The 26323-nt window shown below is 38.3% G+C and overlaps 1 protein-coding gene across 1 annotated transcript in view; it reads left to right on the forward strand.

The window, feature by feature from the left end:
- Nucleotides 1-26323, forward strand: part of EPHA6 (EPH receptor A6) — a 771763-nt gene that overhangs the window by 572623 nt on the left and 172817 nt on the right. Inside the window, exon 11 of the mRNA XM_087818112.1 lies at nt 252-437. Coding sequence (XP_087674238.1) covers nt 252-437 — 186 coding nt within the window. The remainder of the gene's footprint in view (nt 1-251; nt 438-26323) is intronic.

Consider the following 26323-nt stretch of genomic DNA (forward strand, 5'->3'; position numbering starts at 1 on the left):
GGATATCTATCAATGGTAGTTCCTGTGGCACAGCATATGAAAATGCATTCTGCTATTCATTATAAATGATGCTGACCAAGCACACTGTCATTACAGACTTAATATTTTAAGAAAGAAATATCCATGTGGAAACAACACACTTGAGAGTCATTACATTAAAAAACAGAAAGTTGGGACTACATGACGACTCAGTTCTTCTGGAATGTAAGTATTCTGTTTAAACAAATAAATACTTTTGTTCATATTTTAAGGAGAATTTGGAGAAGTCTGTAGTGGGCGTTTGAAGACACCAGGGAAGAGAGAGATCCCAGTTGCCATCAAAACTTTGAAAGGTGGCCACATGGATCGGCAAAGAAGAGATTTTCTCAGAGAAGCTAGTATCATGGGTCAGTTTGACCACCCAAATATCATTCGACTAGAAGGAGTTGTCACAAAAAGTAAGTACTGATTTCTTTCATTACTGCTTTTATATATTTATCTCAGTTCTTTTTATTTATGTTTTTAAAAAGCTTAATAGTAATACTGCAGCCATTAAGGGGATAATTTTATTCCAATATCATCTGATATCGCCTGCAGAGTCTTGATATTATGACAGTATCAGAGTTTGCACTGGTCACCAAAGAGCTTTGAAATGGCATTTATTACCTGTAAATCATTTGCTAATTTAACTTGAAGTAATGAATCAAGAGGAAAGGGTTATATTTTTTTCTCTGATTTCTATAAGCTATTCACTTTTTCTAAAGCTGTCTAAATTTCAGTATTACTAGAAGAAACAGTTTAAATATTTTGGGTCACTGAGGTAAAATACTTCCGTTTGGAAATAAATTGCATATACAAATAGGAAATGCTTTATCTGAAATAAAACATTTAAACAGAAAGTTCTGTGTGGAACCCATCTACATAAATACCATTAGGACTAAATTATTTTAATTTATATAAAATGAAAATAGAGTTACAATTTCTGAAATAAAAATCCTGTTTTCAATAGAAATACTGGGATAAAAGCCATTCCTTTGAAAAGAAGTTTCTTAAAAATCCACAGTTAATCACATTTCTAAGAAGTAGATGGGTATATAGTCACTTTTATTTGAATGCTGACAGCGCATAAAGCCTAAGTGTGTTTCTCCTTATTTTATTCACTAATGAATTATAATATAGAAAACCCAATACAGAATGGCATTTTAAAAAATGGATAAAAACAATTTAAATCTTTGAGAGGCACTGTTCTTTTATAAAACTGAAATTTCCTTGAAAATCATTTATATAAAATTTTAATTTTATGTCATACTTGGAAGCAGAAAAGTGTAAAAAGTTTCTAACTCTATAATTGACTATGTCTGAAAGTCAAGTTCTTCTCACAAGGCATCGCCCAACATGCTGCCCTAGGGAGAGCAGAAGATTCCTGATAGCTGAGATAGTTTGGAGGCCTCAGAAGAGTGCCTTTAATGACAGCTGTTGCAGTGGGCTGCTCCTTTAGCAGCCTCAGTGGGCCTTCCAGTATTCATGCCCTGCGGTGTTCCCTCCCAGACTGACTCGGATTGTCCATGTGCCTAGCCTTGGCCAATGACTAGCAATGGTACCATTGAGAGCATCTCGCATGTCTGCATGTTGGAGCTTTTCCTCTTTCAGAACTCCTTCCTATGACCCAAGGTTCAATGCTAAGCAAAGCCAATCCATATGGAGAGGATACAAACAGTATTGCAAAGGGGGGGATACTGAGGCTCTCCAGTTGGCAGCTCTAGCTGAGCTCCCAGCAATCGGTCAGCACTGAATTCCACCCTGTGATGAACCATCTCAGACATTGCACCCCTCCCCTCCACCACCACCACATGCTGCAGCTGCAGTTGACATCTTGTGGGAGCAAAGAATCACCCCACTCAGTTCAGCCCACCCATAAAATCATGAGAGATAATAAAATGGTTATTGTTTAAAGCCACAGAATTCTGAGTAGTTTTTTACACAACCATAGCTAACCAAAGAGATGGACCCTGGTTAGAACGCTGCTCTCACCACTCAGCTGGCGCAGATTAGGGTACATTATCTAACACCTCTATCTTTTACTTCCACATCTCTAAAGTAGGGCCAAAGTAACTTCTGCTCCATAGGAATGCTTCTCACAATTCCATTTGTAAATGTGTAAAACGTTTAGCACAGTGTGTGGCTCACAGTAAGCCACATTAAGTGGTAACCATTATTGGTGCTCTGTGCAGGCACCTGACACGTAGAGGTTGCCATTTCATTCTCACAGCAACTCTTCTGAGTATCAGTACCCACTGAATCTCAGACAGTCTAAGTAACCTTCCCAAGGACCCCTAACTCACAGTAAGTAGCGTGACTAGTGTTCAAACTGAGGTCTGTCAGACTCTAAAACCCATGGTTTTTTTGTTTATTGTTTGTTTTTGCTGTATCACAGTGAATAAATTATAGTTTTACACTTTAATCATCTTATCTGAATTAAATAAATAATCTGGTATTACTTTTTAAACATATTACTTTTTTAAATAAGGAAAATATTTAGATGAGTAAAATCAATGACCTCTAAAATGTAAAATTTGGGACCATTTAGCTATGCCATAATACTTAGAAAAGATTATAATCTAAAAGAGAAGAAATAACATGTTAATCACTTCTTTTATAGTTTCTGACTTCCTTGTTATTAATACAACATGAGCATTTCAAGTTATTCCTTTTGTTTTACATCTCTCTGGAAGGAGAAAGATAAATTTAAAGTTGGGTTATGAATCTTTGCAAAACATTTAAAATAACAATTTAAGTATGATATTGAATTCCTCTTATGTGTATTTATGCATGAAATATCTGGAAATAAGTGTCCAACAATAAATTCACAGGCTGAAAAGTATCAGAAATTTATTTTCTCCCTTTTGATAAATCACATTATGTGACTTATTCATATATTCCTGTGTGTTTTATTTACATGTTATAAAAACATGAACGTATATGAATAGGAAAAAGATTTATTATCCCTATGAAGTAGTAGGAATTATTTATTCTAAATCAACTGAATGGGTTTAATAAGATAGTCTGTGGCACTTGTCTGCCAGTGTAAAATACTCAGTTTATCTCACATAAACATCTAAACGCCAACACAGTGATTACTTTACATCTCTAACAATCTTGGCTAAAAACGGGACCAGCAACTTCAATGCAGTCAAATTTATATGGTCCCAAAGTCAAGGTCCTTGTTTCACTTCAAGAAAAAGAAAAAGAGAAGGTTGAAGGGATAAAAGAAAGGATCATTGAGAAAGGATAGATTCAATATGCTTTGAGTGGCAATGGCAATAACCATTATAGTTTTGATATGAAGGCCGAGCCCCTTGTTAGAGTGTTGTGGTGCTGCTGGGATGGGTGGTGGAGATAGCGAAAGGAGTAATTCCCGTAGAGAGAAGTGGGCAATTTATACTATTATCTTCTTGACTCCAGTGCTATGGGATTTTTAGGAGAAAGGCAATAAATAAATGAATGCCTCATTCCCATAAATACATGGTAATTATTCCAAGATTGCCCGTAAGTAGCTAAGAGATAGCTAGCAATTAATGCTCCCTAAGCACTGCCATATTGCATAGAAGGTAATACTGGCAAAGACAAACATGTAATATAGGTTGATACGGTCATGTGAGTAGAGTGTCCTGGGGTTCTGAGAAATTAGTGCACAGACTCTCTGTTGAAATTAATGCAAAATTATGGATCAAAATCTTCATCAGATCCTTTTATAAGTTCTTAATATGCATATGTTTCATCTTATTGTTAGGTTTTATCTCTGAGAGACACATGTTACAAAGTTCTTAGGAACACTTTTACTCTTTCACATGTGTGCATGTAACTACTTTTATTTTAAAACTGAAAGTTAAATGAATAAAAACTGTATTATATAAAAAGTGTATCTGATAAAAGTTAAACCTATTTATTTGATACACATCTCAATTTCATTAACCTGTTAAGATACAACTGATATAAAAAGAGATTAAAAAGAGATTAATCGAGCTAAACTTTATGCTTAGCACATACTTTTTCTCCAAGAACAAATAGAAACCATCAGTTAGAGAACAGACTTATAGTCATTAGTAGCATGGATAGCAGCAATTTGTAACAGGTAATGTATACACCGGTCTCATGAACTACATAGCCAAAAGAGAAAGTGCTAACCTTCTCTAAAAATATAAGAATTGTGGTTACATTAAGAAATACCGTTCAGACACCTCACTCCAGGAGACGGGGCCATGCAGTTTGAAATGATGATGGAAGAACCGAAAGGAGAGGTAATGATGTTCCTAAATCCCAGTTAAGTAGGTCACCACTAAATGTAGATATACTGACTCAAATAAATTGTAAATCCATTAAGAAGGAACAGAAGCCAATCAGGATAGCAAACAAATTCCCAAACATAACATCTTTTCATCATGGAACATTCCTAAAGACTCCGTGGGATAATACAGAAAGTGTAACAGAAAGTGCTAGGCCTGCTCAAACCCTTTTAAAATATCCCAAAACTTCATGGGTCCTTTACAGACAATTTTGATGTCATATGGAATCAAAGTCAGGGAGTCAGTTCACACCAGTTAAATACTATGTACATTAAAGGCACAAGGACAGCCTCTCTGGTCCCAAAATTGCACTCTATTTGTCAAGTAACACATTCCCCCACCAATGTGACGCCCGCCTCCCCACCTGGTTGTAACATCCTGCTACCAGCCACAAGGACTGGACAAGTCACTCAGCACCTTTAGGCCTCAGTTTTTCCTTCCGCACAAAGGATTGAAAATTGCAGATTGGACTAGAAAACAATAAAGACCAAATGTAGCTCTAATATTTTTGTATTTCATTCCTTTGCCAAAGAAGAGAATTGAGATGTTAGTGAGAAAAATTTGTGCCATTGATAACATCACCCCACCTCCAACTTAACTTCAGGTTCCTATCAGTGGTCTAAGAATAAGACGGAGAGGTTCAGGAAGGAACAAAACGTGTCTTCAGCGAAGTTTTTATTCTAACAATTCATAAGGTAGAAAAGGTTAGATAAAATGTTTCTCTAAGCTTTATCAAGGTTTGAATATATAGACTATACATTGCAGGGGGTAAAATATGCTGCAAAACAGATTGTGATGGGAGAAATTAGATGGTTGCTTTCTTGTGGAACTCAGCTACTCTGCTAGTTAAGGTAGGTTAAGAGTTTTCTTTTGTTCGCTTTTCCAAGTAACAGTTACTGAGCACCACCAGGTGTTACATACTGTCGCTGATTAAAACCTAGAGATAGACACAGAAAAGAAGGCCCCAGTGTTCTCGAGAAGCTCATTTGTTGCAGACAGTCCACTGGGAACCTAAGTTAGTAGGCCAGTACTTCCCAGTATGGTGCGGCTTGTGCTACTTTGGATACAATTATTCATTAATTTATTCATTTATTCACTCGGCGAATGTTTATTGGCTGCCCACTCTTCTAGTCACTTGTAATTAAGTAATAAAAAAGACAGAGCTGCTACCTACTGGAGAAAAAAAAAGAAATGTAAATACGGGGTGGGCAAAAGTAGGTTTATAGTTGTGAGTATGTGAAACACAGAGTTTATTCTTGTATTATTATTTATTAATTATTGTATTATGGATTTATATTACAACTGTAAACCTACTTTTGCCCCACCCCGTGTAGATGTGTTATCTTAGGTAGAGAGGAGAAGAACCTAAGCGAAGTGGAGGCGTGAGCCGCGCCAAGCTTGGCTGGGAGAGCTCCCGGCAGGGGCAACACGGTCTAAACCCTGGTGCTGAGGAAGAAGCTGGGTGTTAGGGGCGCACCCAGGACAGCTGAAGCAAGGAGATAACAGGACAGAGTGCATGCTGAGGGAAAAAGCGAGAGGCGGCAAGCAGCAGTGAGGAAGGTAGTGTGGCAACCCAAGTGAAAAATAGTAATGATGAAACGGATTAAGATACAAAGAGGGAGTATATTTAAGAGATATTTGAGGTTAGACTGAGAGACTTTAGTGACCGTTTATGGGGATAGTTCAGATGACTTCCAAGTTTCTGGTTTACATAAGTAGGGAAATGGAGAGGAAATTCCGGAGAAATAACAGATTTGGAGGGGAAATGATGACTTCTGAATTGGACGTGATAAGTTGGATGCACCCGGGACATTTAGGACTTCAGGAAGCCTCTGGAGCCCGGGTGGCCATCTGGGCTGCAGGCACAAACTGAGGAAAGCTCCACAGATGAGAACCGCTGGTAGCTGAAGCCGTAGGAGGACGGGCTACCCTGAAGGTTGAGAAGTAACTTCAGCAGCAGCGGGCAGACAGAAAACGACAGACGGCACAGCCTGAGAGAGAAAGAGCAGATTTCTGAGAACGAGGGACAGGTCAATAGAATAAAATGACCTGAGAAGCCAAGTAAGGTAAGGACTGAGGCATCTGGCCTCTGCAGTCAGGAGGGCGCAGCCCATCCAGTGCAGGACGGAGGCCAGGCTGCGTGGACCGCAGAGCCAGCGAGGCGTGTGCACACTGCAGTCAGGCAGATGGGTTTAAAAAACAAATTAGATCGCGTTGACTTCTTACTTAAGTTCCAAATGCTTAGCGTTCTTTAAGTTATTCATTAGTTCAAGTCTTACCTCTTACGTCCCTAACTGCTCTGTGCCAGGCGCCTTTGGAAGCATTAGGCGTTCGGCACCGAGTAAGAAAGCTAGAACGTCCGCCCTCATGAGTTGGGTGCCTGCGTCTACCTCCTCTGGTTTTATTCTCTTGAATTCTAGATTGCATTCATACTAAATGAAAATCACCTCGGAACTTACACTCACTTCTCTCCTTTGTCTCTTCCTATTCAAAATCCTTGCAGAGCTGGAAGAAAATGCACCGTAGATAACTATGCTACGAAAAGGCTGCTGGTACCTAGAAGGCCTCGCTGCCTCTGGACGCACCAGCTTCCCTTTCACCAGTGATGTCAGAGACCAGAGCGTTTGCTGAGATGATGGGTGGGGGCTCGGGGTAGCTCCTGATAAAAGTGTGAAAGAAAACTGATGGGGAAAGGTTAGAAAGATTGTGAGCATCTCTGAGAACCCGAGAGAACCTGGAGATCGTGGCAAAAGTTGCCGCCCCGCAAAGCACTGTTGATAAATGAGGGAAAGAGCAATAGCATGAGATTGAGAAGAGATTCAGCCCAAGGGAAGAGGAAGGATGAGACGCAGTGCAAAGAGAAGGTGTCATGATCTTGTATATTCTCCCTCTCTTCCTGCCATCCTTACTATTTACTAATTCCCTGTTACTGAAAATAGTGATGAATTACTCTTGTGCAATTTCTAGAGTCTCAGTGGATTCTCGGGATATTTATGACAAAGCATTTGCCACTGGGTATTTTAATTGTATACATATTGATAAATGAAAAGTGAGCAAAGCGTGACTAACACACGGTCATGGGATGACATAGTCTGGTTGGCCCCGTGTATCACACTCGGTTCAAATAACACCGGCTAATTGGGATCACCAGCTTATTTTCTTTCTGCCAGTGTGCTTCTCTCTTTACAAGAGGGAACACACTCTGTAGTCAGGAGGAATTTATTCTTGTCCCCTCAGTGTTTAGGTATCTGGGTTTCTCAAGGTCATTCAGTCTAATCACCTCCCTAGATCTTCCTACTATCTTCTTCCTGTGATTCTCTCCATTCCTTAAACAGGCCTGATAATTATTGGGTAGAGAGTAATAAGTAGCAGGTTAAAAAATTCTAGTAACAAGCTGTTCGGTGTGAAGATAACACTGTCAACTGTAAAAACTAGGAGAGAAAGGGGAATATAGTTACAATTTTATGCACACACAATATTGCCTTTTAATAACTCTAAAACTGAATAGAGCCATCTAGAGGGTGAAATCTTACTCATTGTCAAAAATAAAAATTCCTTCCAAATCGTTCATGGTGCAATTCGTTCTGGTAAAGAGTTTGATGGCTCTGAATTTGAGAGGAGCAATAGAGAATCTTATATTATAGACATGAATCTGTATCTATTCGGTCAGAATGAGAGCTATCCTGCCAGGCTGCAAGGTAAAGCAATCACTTAGCCACTATCAGGAACTTTAATCCTGGTTCCTGGTGGTCTTATTAGGCTTGGATAAAGACAGTAGAAGTCATAATCACTGAAAATGACTGTCCCCCCCATCGCTGCCCTTGTGCATGGATTTCTAATAGAAAGAACCCGTAAAACTAATGAATGGAAATATAGCAAGCTCCTTATTTATCCCATGATTAATATTTTAATATTTATTTTATTGCTGTTAGAATATGTTACTGTGACTGTTCTTAAATTTTCATTTTGATATAATTTCAGACTTAGAGGAAAGTAGTGGAAATAATATAGTTCCCATGTAAATTTCACTCATTCTTCCTTGACATCAGTATTTTACATAACCGAAGGACTATTATGAAAGCTAAGAACTAAACATCAGTGCGGTGCCATGCCTCCTTTTCCACTAATACCTTTTTTGTGTTCCACAGTCCTGTCTAGGGTCCCACCTTCCATTCAGTTATCACATCTCCTTAGTATCCTCCAATCTGGGAAAATTCTTCAGTCTTTCCTTGTCTTTCATGACCTTGACACTTTTCAAGAATACCAGTCAGTTATTTTGTAGAATGTCCCTCTTTTGAGGTGTGTCTTTTGTTTTTCCACGATTTGATTTGTGGTCATGCATTTTGGGCAGGAATATCAGAAAAGGTGTGTTTCTCCTCAGTGCATTCCATCAGGGGGAACATGATGGCCACACGCCTTATTCCTGCTAGATTACTCCATTGTAAAGTTACTCTTCCCCTTTTGTATTTAATATATATTTTGGGTTTGACTATATATATATTTTGTATTTAATATATATTTTGGGTTTGTATTTAATATATATTTTGGGTATATCCTGTTTGTCCTCAAATTTTCACTGCTAATTTTATTCATAACAGACCTTGCCTGTAACAATTATTACTATTATATTCTAACGGCGATCATTCTGTTCACGTTTTTCTATATTTATTAATCAGAGTACTTCTTTAAGGAAGAGCTATATTTCAGAATATTCTATGGATGGACTTATACAATGCACAGCCTTTTCAGTGTAGCCTGTTACCCTTAACGGAATACACTTGAGATTCGTGCATGTTTGTTATTGTTGAGTAGTAGTCCTTTGTAGGGATGCCCCACAGTTTGGTTCTGCATTCAGTCGTTGAAGGACATCAGGGTTGTTTTCAATTTGGATGATTATTAATAAAACCTCTATGAAGGTTTTATTAGTGTGATTAATAAAAGTGATTGCTTTAATAAAACCTCTATTCATGTTAGGTTTTGGCATGAACATACATTTGCATTTATCTTGCGTAACTGCCTAGCTGTGGGATGTCTGGATCATATGGTAAATGTATGTTTTTGTAAGAAACTGCCAAACTGTTTTTTAAACTGGATGTACAGTCTTGCGTTCCCACTAGTGATTGTGAGAGCTGCATTTGCTCTACGTCATCTGTACCTGATATTGTCATTTTAAAAATATGTCAGCCATTCCAGTGAATTTATACTGGAATCTCATTATTTTAACTTGCATTTCCCTAATGTGTGTTGATTTTTGACTATCTTTTCATATGCTTATTTACTATCCATATTTCTTCTTTGGTGAAACGTGTCTTCAGATTTTCATCCATTTTTCTTTTATTAGGTTTTTTTCCTCAATGTTAAGTTTGAAAAGTTTTTAAAATATATTTTCTGGATACGATTCTTTGTCAGAAATGTGATCTATAGATACTTTCCTTTTATGGATGGTGCTTCTTGGTGTGGCATCCAAAAACTGTTTCCTTAACCCAAGGTCACAAAGATTTTCTCTTCTACTGTCCTCTAGAACTATTATAGTTTTATACTTTACCTATAGATCGATGATCCAGTTTGAGCTAATTTTTACATGAATTATGAGGTATGGTCCAAGGTTCATTTTTATTTTTTGCATATAGATCATTTTACCACCATTTATTGAATTGTTTATTAATATAAAACTGGGGAGGGGTTTCCTCATTTTTAAGTTCCCATCTTTATTTAAAATCCATTGATGGCTTTCCTTCACCCACAGAACAAAATTCATGCTGCTGAATAGAGAAGCTCAAGGTTCCATATGCTCACAGCGTACCTTCTGTCTCCTCTTCTGGCTTATATTCTACTAACTGTGAATCATTAGTAATTTCCCCAAACATACCAGACTGCTTCTCACGTCACATATTGGATCATACGTGGCGCTGTTCTTGGAAAATCCTCCCTCTCCCCTTTCCCCATCACCCTTAACTCCACTCATAAGGGGTGACTGAGTTTATATGAAACAGTCTTTCTTAATCCCTCTACTGGGTTAGATACCGATGTTGCACTTAACCTGTTGAGCTATGATTACCGTGCATGGTGCAAAAGCCCGCTGTTTTCGTAGTCCTTACCCCATAGCATTAGGACCTCAGCACCCCTTTTCAATGCCCCTGTTTTTTCCCAGGACAGTCCCACCAGTGTGTGAGCTGAAGCAATGCAGCATCTAAACTGTCTTCTACCCCTGTTGGGGTCCCCTCTCCCCTACCCACTGCCTGCCATAGCCCTTGTGGAGGCTCCGCCAGCCCAGCCACTGCCCATCAATAGAACAAAAACTATCCTGCCACTTATGCATTTATCTGAGGTCTTTGAGGCCCCACAATTTTGCTGAGTCCTGCGCTGAGCAAAGTAAGGAGACAGGCTTTCTCTATCCACTTGGTGCCTCGGTTTTTCATTTAGTTACCAAAGCTGCGCTCATGGACTCAGGGCAGCCAGAATCTCTCTGGAACAGTTTCATTTGTTTTATGATGGTTCTTAATTTTCTGATCATAAAGGGCTAAATTCAGCGGGCTGGTCACCCCATTTTCTCCACTTAATCTTAGATTAATTTTCTCTTCTGCTCTAGCTTCACCTCATTGTTCCCTTAATCTCCCCAGTCCCAATATATTTAAATCTATTTGCTTTTAAATCGAGAAGGATATCTTGCATTATATTGCTGTGGGAGTTTGGCAAGGTTATCATCTGTTGAGAACTGTTTATTTTATTCATTGTGGTACCTAGCGTGGCGCTGAGCATGTATTGAGCATATGTTCATATGGATAAAGGAAAATGGCAACAAAAGGAAGGAAAAGGGGAAGGGAATGAAGTAAAGAAAGGACCTCATTTTCAAGGACTTCAAGCTCAGCTCTAAACATGAACATTCTCTTAAGTCAGTGACAGTCATACGAAATTGGCAGCTTTCTCATAATCGTGTTTCTCTGCACTTTTGCCATTTCTCCTTCCTCGGAAGAGCAACCGTAGTTAGCTGTTCTTTTCCCTCTGAAATTTTAACTGTCTATATCACATTATAATTATTTAGGTACGTACGTCTCTTTTTCTGTTATAGATAAAAATCAGCTTGAAAACAGCACCACCACTGGCCCTGGCTGGGGTGACTCAATCGGTTGAGTGGGTCGCATGCACTCAGAGGTCACAGGTTCGATTCCCTATCAGGGCACATGCCCGGGTTGCAGGCTCGATCCCCAGTCGGGGGCGTGCAGGAGGCAGCCGATCCACGTTTCTCTCTCTCTCTCTCCCCCTCCCTCTTTTTCTCTCTTTAAAATTAATAAAAACATATGTAAAGAAAAAGAAAATAGGACCACAGCTAGCTCATCTCCATATATACCCCCACATTACTTCATCCGTATCTCGTGTTATGCACCAAATCCCAGCTTTGAAACGGATAAAGAAATATATTATTGTGTTTTGTAGGCCTGATAAATAAAAGTACACACACCTTCATCCTCTGGCAATTGAGATACAGCAGCCGCATGATATGAATTTACTGACATTTGTATTATGTTACATCAATTACTGGGAGTGGATTTTATTCATTTTTCCACTCATCACAAATGTCAACCAAGACATCAGTGATTTTCTTTCTTTCAGAGGCAATGGTGGTTTCAGGATTCTTAGCCCTGAAAATAATGCATTGACCTTTCCCCTAAACATTAATGGTATGATTCTCTTGAAAGAAGCTCAGTTTTCACTTTGGTATAGCCATATATTCTATGGGACATGCTATTGGGACTGGTACAGCAACCCACAAATGCAAAAAGCTACAGGACCTCTGTGACATTGTCACTATTTCATATACTGAATCCCTGGAGTATTTCATTACATTGAAACGAAAGTATTAAAAAAAGGCCTTCCATTAGTTACTTTCTGTGATTTAATTTCTTTCATATAAATTATATTTTATTTTAGGAAGCTCAGGGATATTCCCTGGGGAAAACAGTTCAGGATAGGAAGTACACTGAAGGCTGCTGTTGAAACTTGGGGGGGGGGGGAGCTATGGGGAAGAAACGGGGAAGAAACGGGGTGAGCCTAATGGGATTTCTTAGTTTCTTCCCCAAAATGGAGAAACTAGTTCTTTGTTAAAAAGAATTTATAATTAATAAAATTACTTCTTACATGTTAGCTAAATAAATTCATTAAAATTAAAACTAAAACAAAGACTTCCCTTATGTCAACTCTCATGTTTAAGTTTTCCTACCAGAATGGCCATGGAGTCGATTGGTGACGGACTTAAAACATACTCCCACTAACTACCTCCAAGAGGAAAATATGGGAGACTTGTTATCAAATGAGGAAAGTTTTCATCGTACAGCATGTAAAGTTTAAAATTGCTATTTTTTTATAAGATGAAGCAAAGGAAACTGTTCCTATAACTAAAATACTGGTACCAGTCCTTAGGTATATTTCCCAGTTTTAGCTACAGGGAAGTTCTTAGTTGCTAAGGAGACCCACCCTTCAGTCTAATTATAGGGCGTGCCTTCTTACTAATTAAGAAATTGAGAGCTGGACCAGAAGACTGAAAGGAAAAAGGATTGTTAGGGAAGCCGGTAGGAATGAATGGACAAACCCCTTTCTAAGTCAAACTTGAATCCCTTCAGTGGTTTATGAAGAACCTAGTTGTAAATTTAATAGAATGAGGGGTATATTTTGCTTGTTAAATATGTCTCTGTCACAATAGGAAAAAAACAAAACACTTTTTAAAAGATACTATATTATTTAGAGACATTATGAGAAAAGCCACACTACAGTTTAGAGTCTTGACAAGTCAATCATGTAAAGACAAAATAAACACACTTCAAACATTAATCTCAGCATGTAGCATTAGAGGTAGGTAGTGTAATAAATACTAGTTTAGTAGTTTCTAAATTTTGTCCCAAAATACCTCTTCATTGATGTAGACATAATAAAATAACGATTATCAAGGTATAAATTCAGTATGCTCTGATTTTAAAAAGCTGTCGCTTCTTTTTGTGTGTTTTCTTAATGTCTCATAACCTTTGTCTTCCCCAAACTGAACCTTGTCCTACAAAACTTTGCTCACAATGGACACGCTAAATACAGTTAAAAGAACACATTAGAGAACCTGTTGAAGTCTACTTTGTGACCCTCTAATACCTTGAATTCTTTGAAAACAAATCCAATTGCCTCATAAACTGCTCTCTCTGCTTTTATACTCGCACAACCCTTTCTTCACACTCAGCTAGGGTGATTGTTGTAAAAATTGCACTTAGGGGAGAGAAAAAAATTCAGTCTTTACTTTGGCCTACAAGGTGGTTAATGATCTGGATCCTATTTCCTTCTCAGCTGTTATCTTCTACTCCTTTCCCCTCCTGACCCACCATGCTCCAGACCAAACCACCATGTGTCTTCAACACACCACACTCGGAGCTGCCCCAGGGCTCCCGTGTGTCCTCACTTACTGCCCTGACCTCAAACATCCTCGTGAGACTGGCTTCTGAACAGTGAACACCCTGCCTACATCCAAAGCAGCCCTCCGTACGTCTTTGTTCTGTTTTCTCCCCTTGGATATATAGTTCTGTGAAATCATGGAGGCTCAGGCTCTTCTGCACTGAGGAAAGTTCCAGCATATTCAGGAGTAAGCGCTTAACAGGTTGCTTTATAAAAGAATAAACCATTTTAACAGTGATATCATAAAAACACTACCATCCTAGCATTTCTGAAATTTCCAGTTTTACTCATGCCTTTATTTTGACACATTACCAACCATTAAAAATAAAATATTAAAATATTACATTTTTGTTTTTGATTTTTTGTTTGTTTTTAACCCTTACCTGAGGATATTTTTTCCATTGCTTTTCAGAGCAGTGGAAGGGGTGGGGGAAGAGAGAGAGACAGAGAGAGAGAGAAAGAGAAATATCGATGTGAGACTCGTCCATTGGTTGCCTCCTGCACGCACCCCAACCAGGGCTGGGGGGATCAAGGCTGCAACTGAGGTACCTGCCCTTGGTCAGAATCCAACCCAGGACCCTTCAGTCCACAGGCTGATGCTCCAACCGCTGAGCCAAAGCAGCCAGGGCTGAAGTTTAAATTTTAACTTTAAAAGTTTACATTTTAATAAAATGTAAACTGGAACAGGACTATGTGTTTCTATAATATATTGTTACAGCACCCCAAATTGGGTATGAGAGGATTCTTACCTTATTATAATTATTTATAAGTCGAATATATAGTTAATCTAAATACTTGGGAATTGGGATTATGTACTAAATAATGGAATTATCAAACACTACATATGTTAAGAATTATATAGTGAAGTCCTTCGAGTTTAGGTGAATTAGGCTGTTTGCAAATTAGTTAATGAAATAAACCTTAAAGAAAACTTAAAGCAAGACATTTTTTTAAAGTAAGTTAAATTTTACAAAGCAAGTTTATTGGAAAGCAAAGTGGATTTTTTAATTAAATGGATTCCTCCAAATAACAATAGTTTTTTAGTTCAATAAAATTATTTTCTAAACCAAGTTTTTTATTTGGGAGAGAATACACCAAGAATATTATTTTTTAATAGTGTTTATCTTTGGGTTAGAGCTTTGGAATAATTTTCTTTGTTTTTATCTTTGTACTTTTGCATGTTGTCTGTGTTTCCTATAGTAAATAAACATTGTGTTGGAATTTTGATTATACCCTAAAATGACACTTTTCTTTATATTAGCTTGAACATCCTTATTAAATTGCCACTTTTGTAGGTCAAAACTTGTTGAATATAAGGAATTTCATATGTTTCTACCTATGAGGTTTCATTTCTAATAAACTCAATTTTAGGTGCATTGGCCAACTAACAAGTAGAATCTTATGTGTATGCATATTTTTTTTGTAACTGAACCCTTGAAGCAATTGAGGGAAACATTTTACCAAATAAAATAATAAATTAACTAGTGACATAAACCCAAGTCATTCTAATTTAAGGAAAAACAAAAGTAATTTATTGGGTCACATACCTGAAATGTCCAATAGTAATCCAAGAAGAGCAAGATGCAGGGGCTTAAATGACTGTAAAATCATCCCCTCCCCCTGCTAAAAAAAAAAAAAATGGCCTCTACTTTTCTCTGCATGCTCTCTTTAGCTTCCTTTTTAGGCAGATTCTTTCCGCTTGTTGGGAAAATGGTTTGATGCAGACGTGATGACTAGGTTGTCCCTAGTAGGGCCACATGCCCATCTTTGACGTAATTGTATCACAGTGAATGGGATGGTCTAGCCAGACTATACCTCATACCAATCCACTCTGGAAGGCAAGACTGACAAGGACAGCTTGGAATCAGCAAGGGGCATTCCCCAAAATGAAAAACAACAAAGAAGTAACTGATGGCCACCAAACAGGTTTTTTTTTAAATTTTCTCAGAAAGTAATTTGTTTGATTTTTGTTTTTGTTTTAGTTTTTGTTTTTGATAGTTACAAACATAACTTTATGTTTGTATGTGTAATCTACATGTGACAATAATATACACAATAAAATTTTCAGGGTGAATAATAAAAGAACAAACTGTAAAGAAAGTCAGATATTTTAGGAAAAGAGATATATATATTGTTAACAGCAATAACTTAGTGTAGCTATGATTGAGCTGTTCATTAACTACAATTTATGTTTTCTTTCAATAGCTACTTATAAAGGAGTTAAGAAAATTAATAGATAGACTTTTTTCTTTTTATATTTATATTTGAACAAAACCAAAACTATAAAGTGAAAATAAATCATAAAATTTATGATTTAAAAAGTATTGCTAAATGTAAAATGTGACTGTCATTCTGCCACCCAGTCCCATGCCCTAGTGTTAACCCCTGAATTAAATGTATATAAATTCATCTAAATCTGTGCCAGTCTGTATATTGTTAACTGGAATCATGCTATCCAAGTTAGTTGTAATTTGTTTCTTAATTAGCAATTATGTTATTTAGGATTAGGTTTGACTATGAGTAACTGAAAGCTAGAATATGGTGGCCTAAACTAAGATGGAAATTTAATCCTCAGTGAAAGTTGTGCTGAGAACAGCTGCAAGAGAGGCTGGGAATTATAGTTCTTGTCTTGATGATCATGTTAACTGACTAGAATAATAAATTATTATTTGACATTAATTATTATTTAAAATACATAATTAATTATGTATTTTTCTGATGTTTTGACACCTGGGCCTTGCTAAGTCTGGAAAGACTACCTCTCCCACCTTCCACCACCTCCCACCCCCACAGGGCTAGCCAATTCCTAGAGCTAGTAGAGGACTCACCTGCAAGTGGGTCTTTTATATGCAAACCAACCAATCTAAATCCCAGTTCCCCACCTCCTTAATTGAGTACTCACATCCCAACCTATTATTCCTCTAATGGTAGACTTTCAGGGCTTCTGAGTAAACAGTATAGAAGGTTCACAAAATAGATTATTCCATATCAAGTAAAATAAAACAAACTATTAATATCACTAGCACTTCACAATACATATAACCAGTATCACCAGTATCTCCAGTATTACACAATACACATAACCATTAATAAGAGCAAGAAGAAAACTTGAGTTAACTTTTTACATTGCTCTCAAAATTCCACTGAAATGATAACAATGCACAAAGCGGGATAAATCTTAACGAATCAAGACTAATGGGAAGGATTTTTAAAGATTTTGATGAACATGTGGAAATGGAACAAGAGAATCGTTTTGAATAGGTACATGAATCAGAAAGGTGGGGTATACAGCTCAAAAAATCCCCAGGAAAATATGTCAGGAGCCATTTTTAAGAACAAAGAGGTGCTGAGTTGGCAAAGAGAGTGGAGATGGGAAGGCACTCAGAAATCAGGGCGACTGCAGAAATTCTACCAAACCTCTATTGCCCTCTGCCACACCCTGTTTCCACATTGCCTGGTATTCAGAGCCACTGGAAGTGGCAGCGTACACCCCGGGCTGCGGGAGACAGGCTTTCTAAAGAAGGAAAGCAAGGTAGCTGAAGAGCAGCAGAGCTCCCAGTGCGGGTGCTGCCACCCCGAGCAAAGCTTCCTGACGTTTTGCATGGGGCCAGGCGTGGGCAGCCTGGTCTGCTCATTGGTGATTAGTGCGTCCTGGGCCTAAACCTGCCGGGTGACAGCTTCGTCAGCTTTCTCGGAGGAACAGCCAGGTGTGCCAGAATTCGAGAAAAACCAGGGGTTCAAAAGAGAAGCAACAATAGGTAAAAGTGCAAATGGTGACCATAAAAATTATTCAGGAAACAGGAGAGAACCTTTTTCTAAATAGTCTATTTAATGTTCTCAGAGAGAGTGGAAAAGATGTTGCATTGATAAAATAAAGACAAGCTGCCACTGAAAAAGATAATCCAGCAAATTATCTGGTGTGAGGATCCAAAGCAGAGAATTGTTTAGACATGCAAGGAATAAGAGACTCTCTTGTTCTGAAATCATAATTGAAATTTTAAAAAAACAACAACACATGAAATAGAGTTGGATTCCAAAAAATAGTGGCACATGAACACAAAGAAAGAAATCCCATGAGGATAGCTACGCAGAATGCCTTGAGAACAATTACACTACATTAGAAGAGTAGTCCTAAATCGCCAAAAAAATATCTTTAAATATAAGAATGGTATGGATTTTGTGCAACAGTGTGATTGTGGCATTAGAGTATCTTAGTCACAAGTGACTAGCTACTAGTCACGTGCCTTCTAGCATTTAAATTTAAATTAACTATAAATAAATTGTAAAATTTGTTCCCTTAGTCACACAAGCCACATTTCCAGTGCTCAGTAGCCACATTTAGCTAGTGGCTCTAGATTGGACAGCACAGATTTGGAATATTTTCATCATCACTGAAAATACTGTTGAACAGCTTTGATCATGGTGATATGATGAGCATATCATTCATTTTTCAGCAGCTAGCCATTATCATTTGAGAAAATACCCATTGAGAAACTTCTTTTTGAAGAAGAGAAAAGACTGAGACTATAGCATTCATAACAAGATAACAAGTTTATATTTTAAAACCATCACTTTAGCTGTTTTGGTGTCAAATTAATTATAGAAATGCAAGTGCAGAAGCAAAATTTATCTAAAAACATCAGAAAAAGTACATGTATTCATAAGAAAGTTCCCTGGTTCACATATGAAGCAAACTGAAATGTGGAATGATCTATCCAATAAATAGAGCTTAACAATTAAGCTTTAATTTAATTTAACCTTGAGGTCTGCAACAATCTCCTTCAAAGTACACGCTTAGCGATAGAATTGTACTTCCTTCTCTACAAATGAATCGCAATAGTGGACTTTGCTAAGAATAATATTTATGTAAGCACACTATTATAAAGCTTATTTATTTGTATGAAATGTTTAGAATCAATCTATATGCAAAGAATGAAACAAAATCATATTAATAGTTATAGTTACAAGATTATGCAAACTTAAAAGTAATTGTATAGCTGACAATTCAGAAGGTGGAGGCTAATGTAGGGACATGAAATTTTTCATCTCACATACATAGTGAAATATTGATGAAACAATTAATAATAGAAATTTAAGTGATATCTAAAAGCATTGAGTTAATTAGTAGGGGAAAAACTAAAAACAACTAGCAGTAACTAACAAAACTCAGGAAGTCAATATCTTCCTAGGAAGTCATTGATTTTGTTTAAATAAGATAAATCAAGAAAACTAGTAAAAGCATATTACTTATAATTACTATAATCCTTAAAAGAACAAATAAAAAATATATAAAACATAGTTACCTCTGAGGAGCAAGAGGGTTATAAGAACTGGTAAACGTTTTGGTACTTGTTTAATACCATTTTAAAGTATTTATATTTTAACTGCATTGTGCTAAAAATAATGATAATATTATATTACTATATTATAATGTAAAATATTATACTTAATTTTTTCTCACCGAAAATTAAAATGCATTGGCAAAATTGCTGACTTTAGATGGTGTGCACTATGTATTACTGTAACCGCAACATACATTAAAAATAGCATTTCATAAACTTGGGCCATAGGATTGGTTCAGCTACAATAAAAGCAAACTTTTTTTATTTTATTAAATTTAATGGGGTGACATTGGTTAATAAAATTATAAAGATTTCAAGTGTACAATTCTATAATACATCATCTGTATATTGCATTGTGTGTTCTTTTCAAATTGTTCTCAGCACCTCCAGGCCCAGGACCCTGCATGGTTGACATTTAAAGAAAGAGTGAATAGATAAAAATTGCAAATCATATTGAGTATTAAAAACCATGATACATAGGTCATGACAAAAATCGCCATCCAACATTTTCTTTTCCCAAAAGGTAAATAATTCATACATAATGGATGGTGTACAAGGAAAAAAAGGAAGAAGAGAATAGTAACATTTTGTTGGATTGATCAATATAGAGATTTACTATTAAATGTGCAAGATCTCTGAGGCTAATGTCAAATCTGAAAAAGTTGTCGGCAGCTATTATACCCTTCAAGAGCAATTGCACATAATCAGAGGTCATAAGAGAATGAAAGCTTAGGCATGTTCCAAGTAAATGTCTGGCATATACAGCACCTTAGAGGCACAAAAAAACCTGAAAAATATCATTCCCAATGTCAGAAAAGAAGGTAGAAGTGAGGATAGAGGTGACTCTCATCAGCACAGAGATGATATTTACAATATCCAGTCCATATGCCAAGGGAGCAGTCGTTTACAGAGAGTAATAAAGACCAGAAGTGAGCCTAAGGGGTCTCCTGCCAAAATTCATTTTAAAAAATTAGACGTCGTTTCACATGCACATAAAAAAATCAATTGAATAAATATCAAAAGGAGTCAGCAGTCAAGAATAGCCCCTTGAAGCTCTCTGTATTAACCAGATGCCACAACCCATAAAGCACATTAAAAATATTCAAGGGAATGAGCTTAAGGAAAATAATTGAGTAATTGTGCATTTGTAGTAATATTATGAGTCTTGTTATTGCAGATGATCATTATAATCTATAATTGCAGCTTTTGAAGAGAGAGAATTCTCTGTTGGAATAACTATGTGTATGATTTACAAATTCTAAAGGGAAGTTTTTAAATTCTTCTTTCTAAATTATGCCTCCAACAAATCAGTCAGTAAGCTCTGTGTAACTATATATCAGAATATACTTGACTAGATTAGATATTGATGAAATAAAATATCATAATTCATAAATTATGAATACAAGTACATATATCCCCACATATTTATTAAAATTTTTAAACTTTCAAGTTCTTGCCACTGGAAGACCTCATAAAGAAAGGAAGAGTCCTTATGGAATTTACAAAGTATATACTGGAAGAGTGTCCCTATACTAAACCTATCAAACCCCCTCAATTTCTTTTTTATAATCATTTTTTTATTTTCAAGTACAGTTGACATACATTATTATATTAGTTTCAGCTGTACATTCCAGGGATGAGACATTACATACCTTAATAAGTGGTCGTCCCAATAAATCTCGCACCCACCTGGCACCATACATAGTTAGGAGAATATTATTGGCTATATTCCCTATGCTCTACTTTATATCCCCACGACTGTTCTGAAACAATCAATTTGTACTTCTTCATCCCTTCACCTTTTTTACCCATCCCCCAGCACCCCTCCCATCTGGCAACTGTCAGAACGTTTTCTGTGTATATGATTCTGTTTATTTTGTTTTTTAGATTCCATTATTGATAGATATGTATTTATTGCCATTTTATTGCTCATATTTTTGATCCCCTCCTCCTTCTTACAGAAGACCCTTTAAATTTCATGTAACATTGGTCTGGTGGTGATGAACTCCTTTACCTTTTTCTTGTCTGGGGAACTCTTTATCTATCCTTGGATTCCACATGATAGCTTTCCTGGGCAGAGTAATATTGGTTGTACGTTCTTGCTTTTCAACTCTTTGAATATTTCTTGCTACTCCCTTCTGGCCTGCAAGGTTTCTGTTGAGAAATCAGCTGAGTCTTGTATCAGGAGCTCCCTTGTAGGTAACTCGCTGCTTTTCTCTTGCTGCTTTTAAGATTTTTTTCTTTGCCTTTAACCTTTTGCATTTCAATTATAATGTGTCTTGGTGTGTTCATCTTGTTTGGGAATGTGTTTCATGGACTTATATGTCTATTTCATTCACCAAGTTAGGGAAGTTTTCTGTCATTATTTGCTCAAATAGATTTTCAATTTCTTGCTCTCTCTCTTCTCCTTCCATAATACCTATGAGCAAATGTTGGTACAGTTGAAGTTGTCACAGACGGTCCTTACACTTTCCTCATTTTTTGGATTCTTTTTTATTTTTGCTGTTCTTACTGTTTTTTTCTCCCTTATAGTCCAAATCGATAATTTGATTCTCTGCTTCATCTACTCTACTGTTGAGTCCCTGTAAATTATTCTTCATTTTAATTAGTGTATCCTTCATTTCTGACTGGTTCTTTTTTTATGCTGTTGGTCTTACTAAGTTCATTGAGCACCCTTATGACCAGTGTTTTGAATTCTATATCTAGTAGATTGCTTGTCTCCAATTTGTTTAGTTGCTTTAATGGAGTTTTGTTCTGTTCTTTTATTTGCACCTTGTTTCTTTGCCTCCTCATTTTGGGAGCAGCCTCCCTGTGTTTGTTTCTAATTAGGTAGAGCTGATATGTCTCCCAGGCTTGGTACAGTGGCCTTATGTAGTAGGTGTCCTGTAGGGTCCAGTGGCACAGCCTCCTGATCACCCAAGTTGAGTACTTGAGATGTGCCCCCTCCCCGCCCATGTGGACTATGTACACCCTTCTCTCGTAGTTGAGCCTTGATTGCTGTTGGCACCTCAGTGGGAGAGATTTACCCTCAGGCCAATCAGCTGCAAGAACTGACTGTAACCACTAACCACAGACTACCATGTAGAATCAGCTGTGCAGGGCCCATGCCACAGAGCAGGACTTACTTCAGAGGGGCTCTGGTGCCCACTGAGTCCACCCATAGAGTGTGGAGGTGGTTGGGTGGTGGTGCTTCAATGTGGTCTGAAGCTGTCCACTGGATGTGCTGGCTGTGGGCCTCCCAGGAGGTGTAGTCCAACGTCAGCCACCTCCTCTGTTCTGTCCATGGCCACCTGGCATAAGCTACAAAGTGATCTGCAGATAAATGCCACTTGTGCTGGGCTTGGAGGTGCCTAGGAGGGACCAAGCTGTGAACCAAGGCTGGCTGCCACTAGTGCCAGGCCTGGGGCCACTTAGTGAAGGTACAGGGCTTGCTGAGTCCAGATGCTGCTTGCTTGGGCAAATTTAAGAAAATCTGAAGCATGAGCCAAGACAAGCTGTTTATATGGAAAAGGCACTGGAAACAGCTTGAGTGGGCCCAAATGGGTGAGGCAGGGCCTCAGGGAATCACCAGGGCAGAGCAAACCGTGTGAGCCAGGTTAATGGATCTCAGATATGGCACCCACCTGCCAGCTCTGTGGGGGGAGGGCTCATCAAAGGAACAATGGCCTCTGCCAGCACTTCTCTCTGGGAGAAAGCTGCCCCTCCAGTTCTCTCCCTGATGCCAAACAAGTTTCTCCCCTATGTCTCTGGTGCCTTTCAAGCTGCGGCCCCTGCACTGGAGCTCAGAGTGGGGAGTGAGTCCCAGCAAGTCCTTTAAGAGGACTTGGGGCCTTTAAGAGGAACTGCCTAGGACTCTGACTCCATCTCACTCAGCCACAATCCCCACTGGTTTTTACAGCCAGAAGTTATGGGGACTTCTTCTTCTGGCACTGGAATCCTGGGCTGGGGGACCTGAGGTGGGGCTGGAATCCCTTGCTCCTCAGGAGGGACCTCCACAGCCAAGAAATCCCTCCCGAGTTTTTATCTGCCACACATGGTTGTGGTACCAGCCCATTCTGAGTCTCCACCCCTCCTACCAGTATCAGTGTGGCTTCTTCTTTAACCCCAAAGTTATAGGACTTCCGTTCAGCTAGATATCAGGTGGTTCTGAATGATAGTGGTTCTGTAATTTAGTTGTAATTTTGATGAGGTTGTGAGAAGAGGGAGTATCATGTTTACTTATGCTGACATCTTAGCCAGAAGTCCTAATCTTGCCCTCAGTTTCAATAAGAAACTGGAGAGTATAAAAAAATGATTCTGCTAAAGATCATACACTTAATATCACTAAAGCTAGGAGCATTGTTTTGAAATCCAATTTTGAACATGATTACTTGAAGTAAATTTATTACGTTGATTATCCAGGTTTATTTGCAAAATGTATTTGTCAGGGCATCTTTGGTGAGCAGTTATAGATATCCAAATCACATTATCTTAATTAATCCAAAGAGAATGTATTGACCTTTATAACTAGAAATCCAGGATATTTACCCACCAGTATGGGTGGACCTAAGATTTTATAAAGGGGAGGTGGGGGGTAAGTCTCTTGGCTATGCTTTCTTTATTCTGTAATGGCCTCACTCTCAGAGTGAGCTCTTACTATATGGCAGCCCATATATCTTGAGATGAGCCCCCACTACCTACTTCAATTCCAATGAATAATAGCCTTTATTCCCTAATAGTTTTAACAGAGGCTTGGAATTGAGCTTCACTAGCCTTACATGCCATAGGCTCACCTCTGGAGCTCGACAGGGCTATAGGGGTAGATTTAGTCCCCACAACTACCAAACAGAAACCACATGAAATGAGAGAAGGGAAAGGTGGTTTTTAAGGAAAATGAATGTGCTCTTCTAAGACTGAAGGAAAATGGATTGCAGATAAGCAAAAGCAGGAGATGTCCACTATTTTCAGTTGGGTTCATGTTTTTTTCTTAAGATGACACCACATCTGGCACATTTAATTGTAGTGTTGTAGAAGGAGCATTGGGAATGGAGGCAGGGAGATCTAATTGTTTGACCAAAGTATATTTATCAGTGTAATTCTATGAATGATTTGATGAAGGAAAAAGAACTTGGGTTCTTAGTTGGCTGGGTTCTTAGTTGGCTGGAGCATCATCCCATGCGCCAAAAGGTTGTGGGTTTGATTCACGGTCAGAGCATATACCTAGGTGTGGTTTCAGTCCCCAGCTGGGATGGCAACAGATCAATATTTCTCTCACCTTGATGTTTCTCTCTCTCTCTCTCTTCCCCTTCCCCTCTCTCTAAAAATCAATAAAAACATATCCTCAGGTGAGGATTTAAAAAAAAGGAACTTGGTAAGTGAAGGCTTATGTTTGAAAAATAAATCCAGGCCTGCTTTATTACACAACTTCAGAGGACTTCTTTCACACAGAAGACAATAGCAGAAACCCAGCAATGTTATCTATAAAATGGGACTAATCATACTTTTATCACATAGTGCTATGAATACTTAATATGACGTGTGTAAGTGTCCAGTGTGTGGGTTAAATTGCATCCCCCAAAAAGATACATTGATGTCCACCCCCCCCCAGTACCTCAGAATGTGACCTTATTTGGAAATAGAGTGGTCACAGATGCAATTAGTTAAGATGGAGTCACAATGGAGTAGGTTGGGCCTTAATTTAATAAGCCTGGTGTCATAAGAAGAGAGACACACAGGGAGGAGAATGCCATGTGACAACAGAGACTCATAGGGAGAAAGCAGCCATATGAAGATGGAAGCAGAGGTCAGAGTGAGGTAGGGGCAGTTCAAGGAGCACCACCTATTGCCAGAGCACCGCCTTAGCCTCTAGAGGCTGAGAGAGAGGCATGGACCCAGATTCTCCCTCAGAGCTCACAGGAGCAATCAACACTGCCAGGACCCTGAGTGCAGGCTTCCAGCACCCAGAGCTACCAGAGAGTAAATTTCTGTTGTTTTAAGCCACCCAGTTTGTGGTACTTTATTACAGCATCTCTAGGAAACTAACACAGCCAAACTGGAATCAGCCATGGAGAGTTAAATTTGGAAATATTTTAATTTTTTTTAAATACTGCATTACATATTTTAAGTCTACTGATATTTCAAAAATTAGGATATTCAACAGCTGTTGGATTCATATTGGTCATCTCATTGTATCTCTTTATAATGCTTGCTGCTTTTGCCTACTCCTGTCTAGAAAGTCTCTCTTGTCGAACTCCATACCTTTCTCTCCCAGCTCTCCTCCTATTCCTCTGACTGGCTATTTTCTGTGTTCTTTATGTCCTACTTTTCCTCTGGCCTTCAGTTTTGGTGGAGCCCAATGTTTGTCCTTCAACTCTCTCCTCTATTTACTGAAGGCATCGATGGCCACTCATGGATTACCAAATTCATAGTTACAGCCCAACATCACTCTTGGGAGCTCCAAATATGCAGGGGCTGGTTGCTCTCCTCCATTTAGATATCAAATGCACAGCACAAACAGAGTATGTCCAAAATGGAAACCAGACATTTCCCCCAAATATGCTTCTCCCCCAGCATAAACTCAGGAGTTATTACTCCATGTCTCTTCCGACACTTCGCATCTAACCAGGAACCAAGCTCTCTCATGTCTGCCTTCTTCATTCCCATTTCTGCCTCCCACTTTCATCTCCATTACAGGCTGATTTAAATCTCTCATCACTTTTTCCTGAATTAAAGAGAATCATATAACTTGTGTCGCTGCCAACATTTTTGCCTTCCTCCAATTCATCCTACCACTGCTGCAGGAGTGATCTTTATAAAAAGCAAAACAATAAACCACTCTGCTGTTTAAAAACCTTCAAGTTTTCCCACAGATTGATGGAGAGAATCTAAATTGTTTGGCAGAATGTTCGAGCCCCCATTGATCTGGCACTTGTCTCCTCTCTGGGTTCGTTTTTGCTCATCGCTGCGCTTCCCCAGTTTCTATTCAACCATGTAAAATAAAGCCCCAGAGCGCAGCAGGCTCCCCAGGGCGGCTCCTTCTGCAGGGAAAGCTTCCTTCCCCTTCTTCCCCTTCCCCTTCCCCTTCCCCTTCCCCTTCCCCTTCCCCTTCCCCTTCCCCAGTGGCAAACTCTTTTCCTCTTTAGATTCAAATCAAGGCTTCCCTCCTCCATATAGAATTGTGCCTTTCTTTTTGTCCCTGCTCAAATATATTATATTATTCATTTTTATTTTTATTCCTTTTATTTCCTACTC

This window comes from Miniopterus natalensis, chromosome 6 (genome assembly GCF_054644295.1).
Source record: "Miniopterus natalensis isolate mMinNat1 chromosome 6, mMinNat1.hap1, whole genome shotgun sequence".
NCBI classification, from domain to species: Eukaryota; Metazoa; Chordata; class Mammalia; order Chiroptera; family Miniopteridae; genus Miniopterus; species Miniopterus natalensis.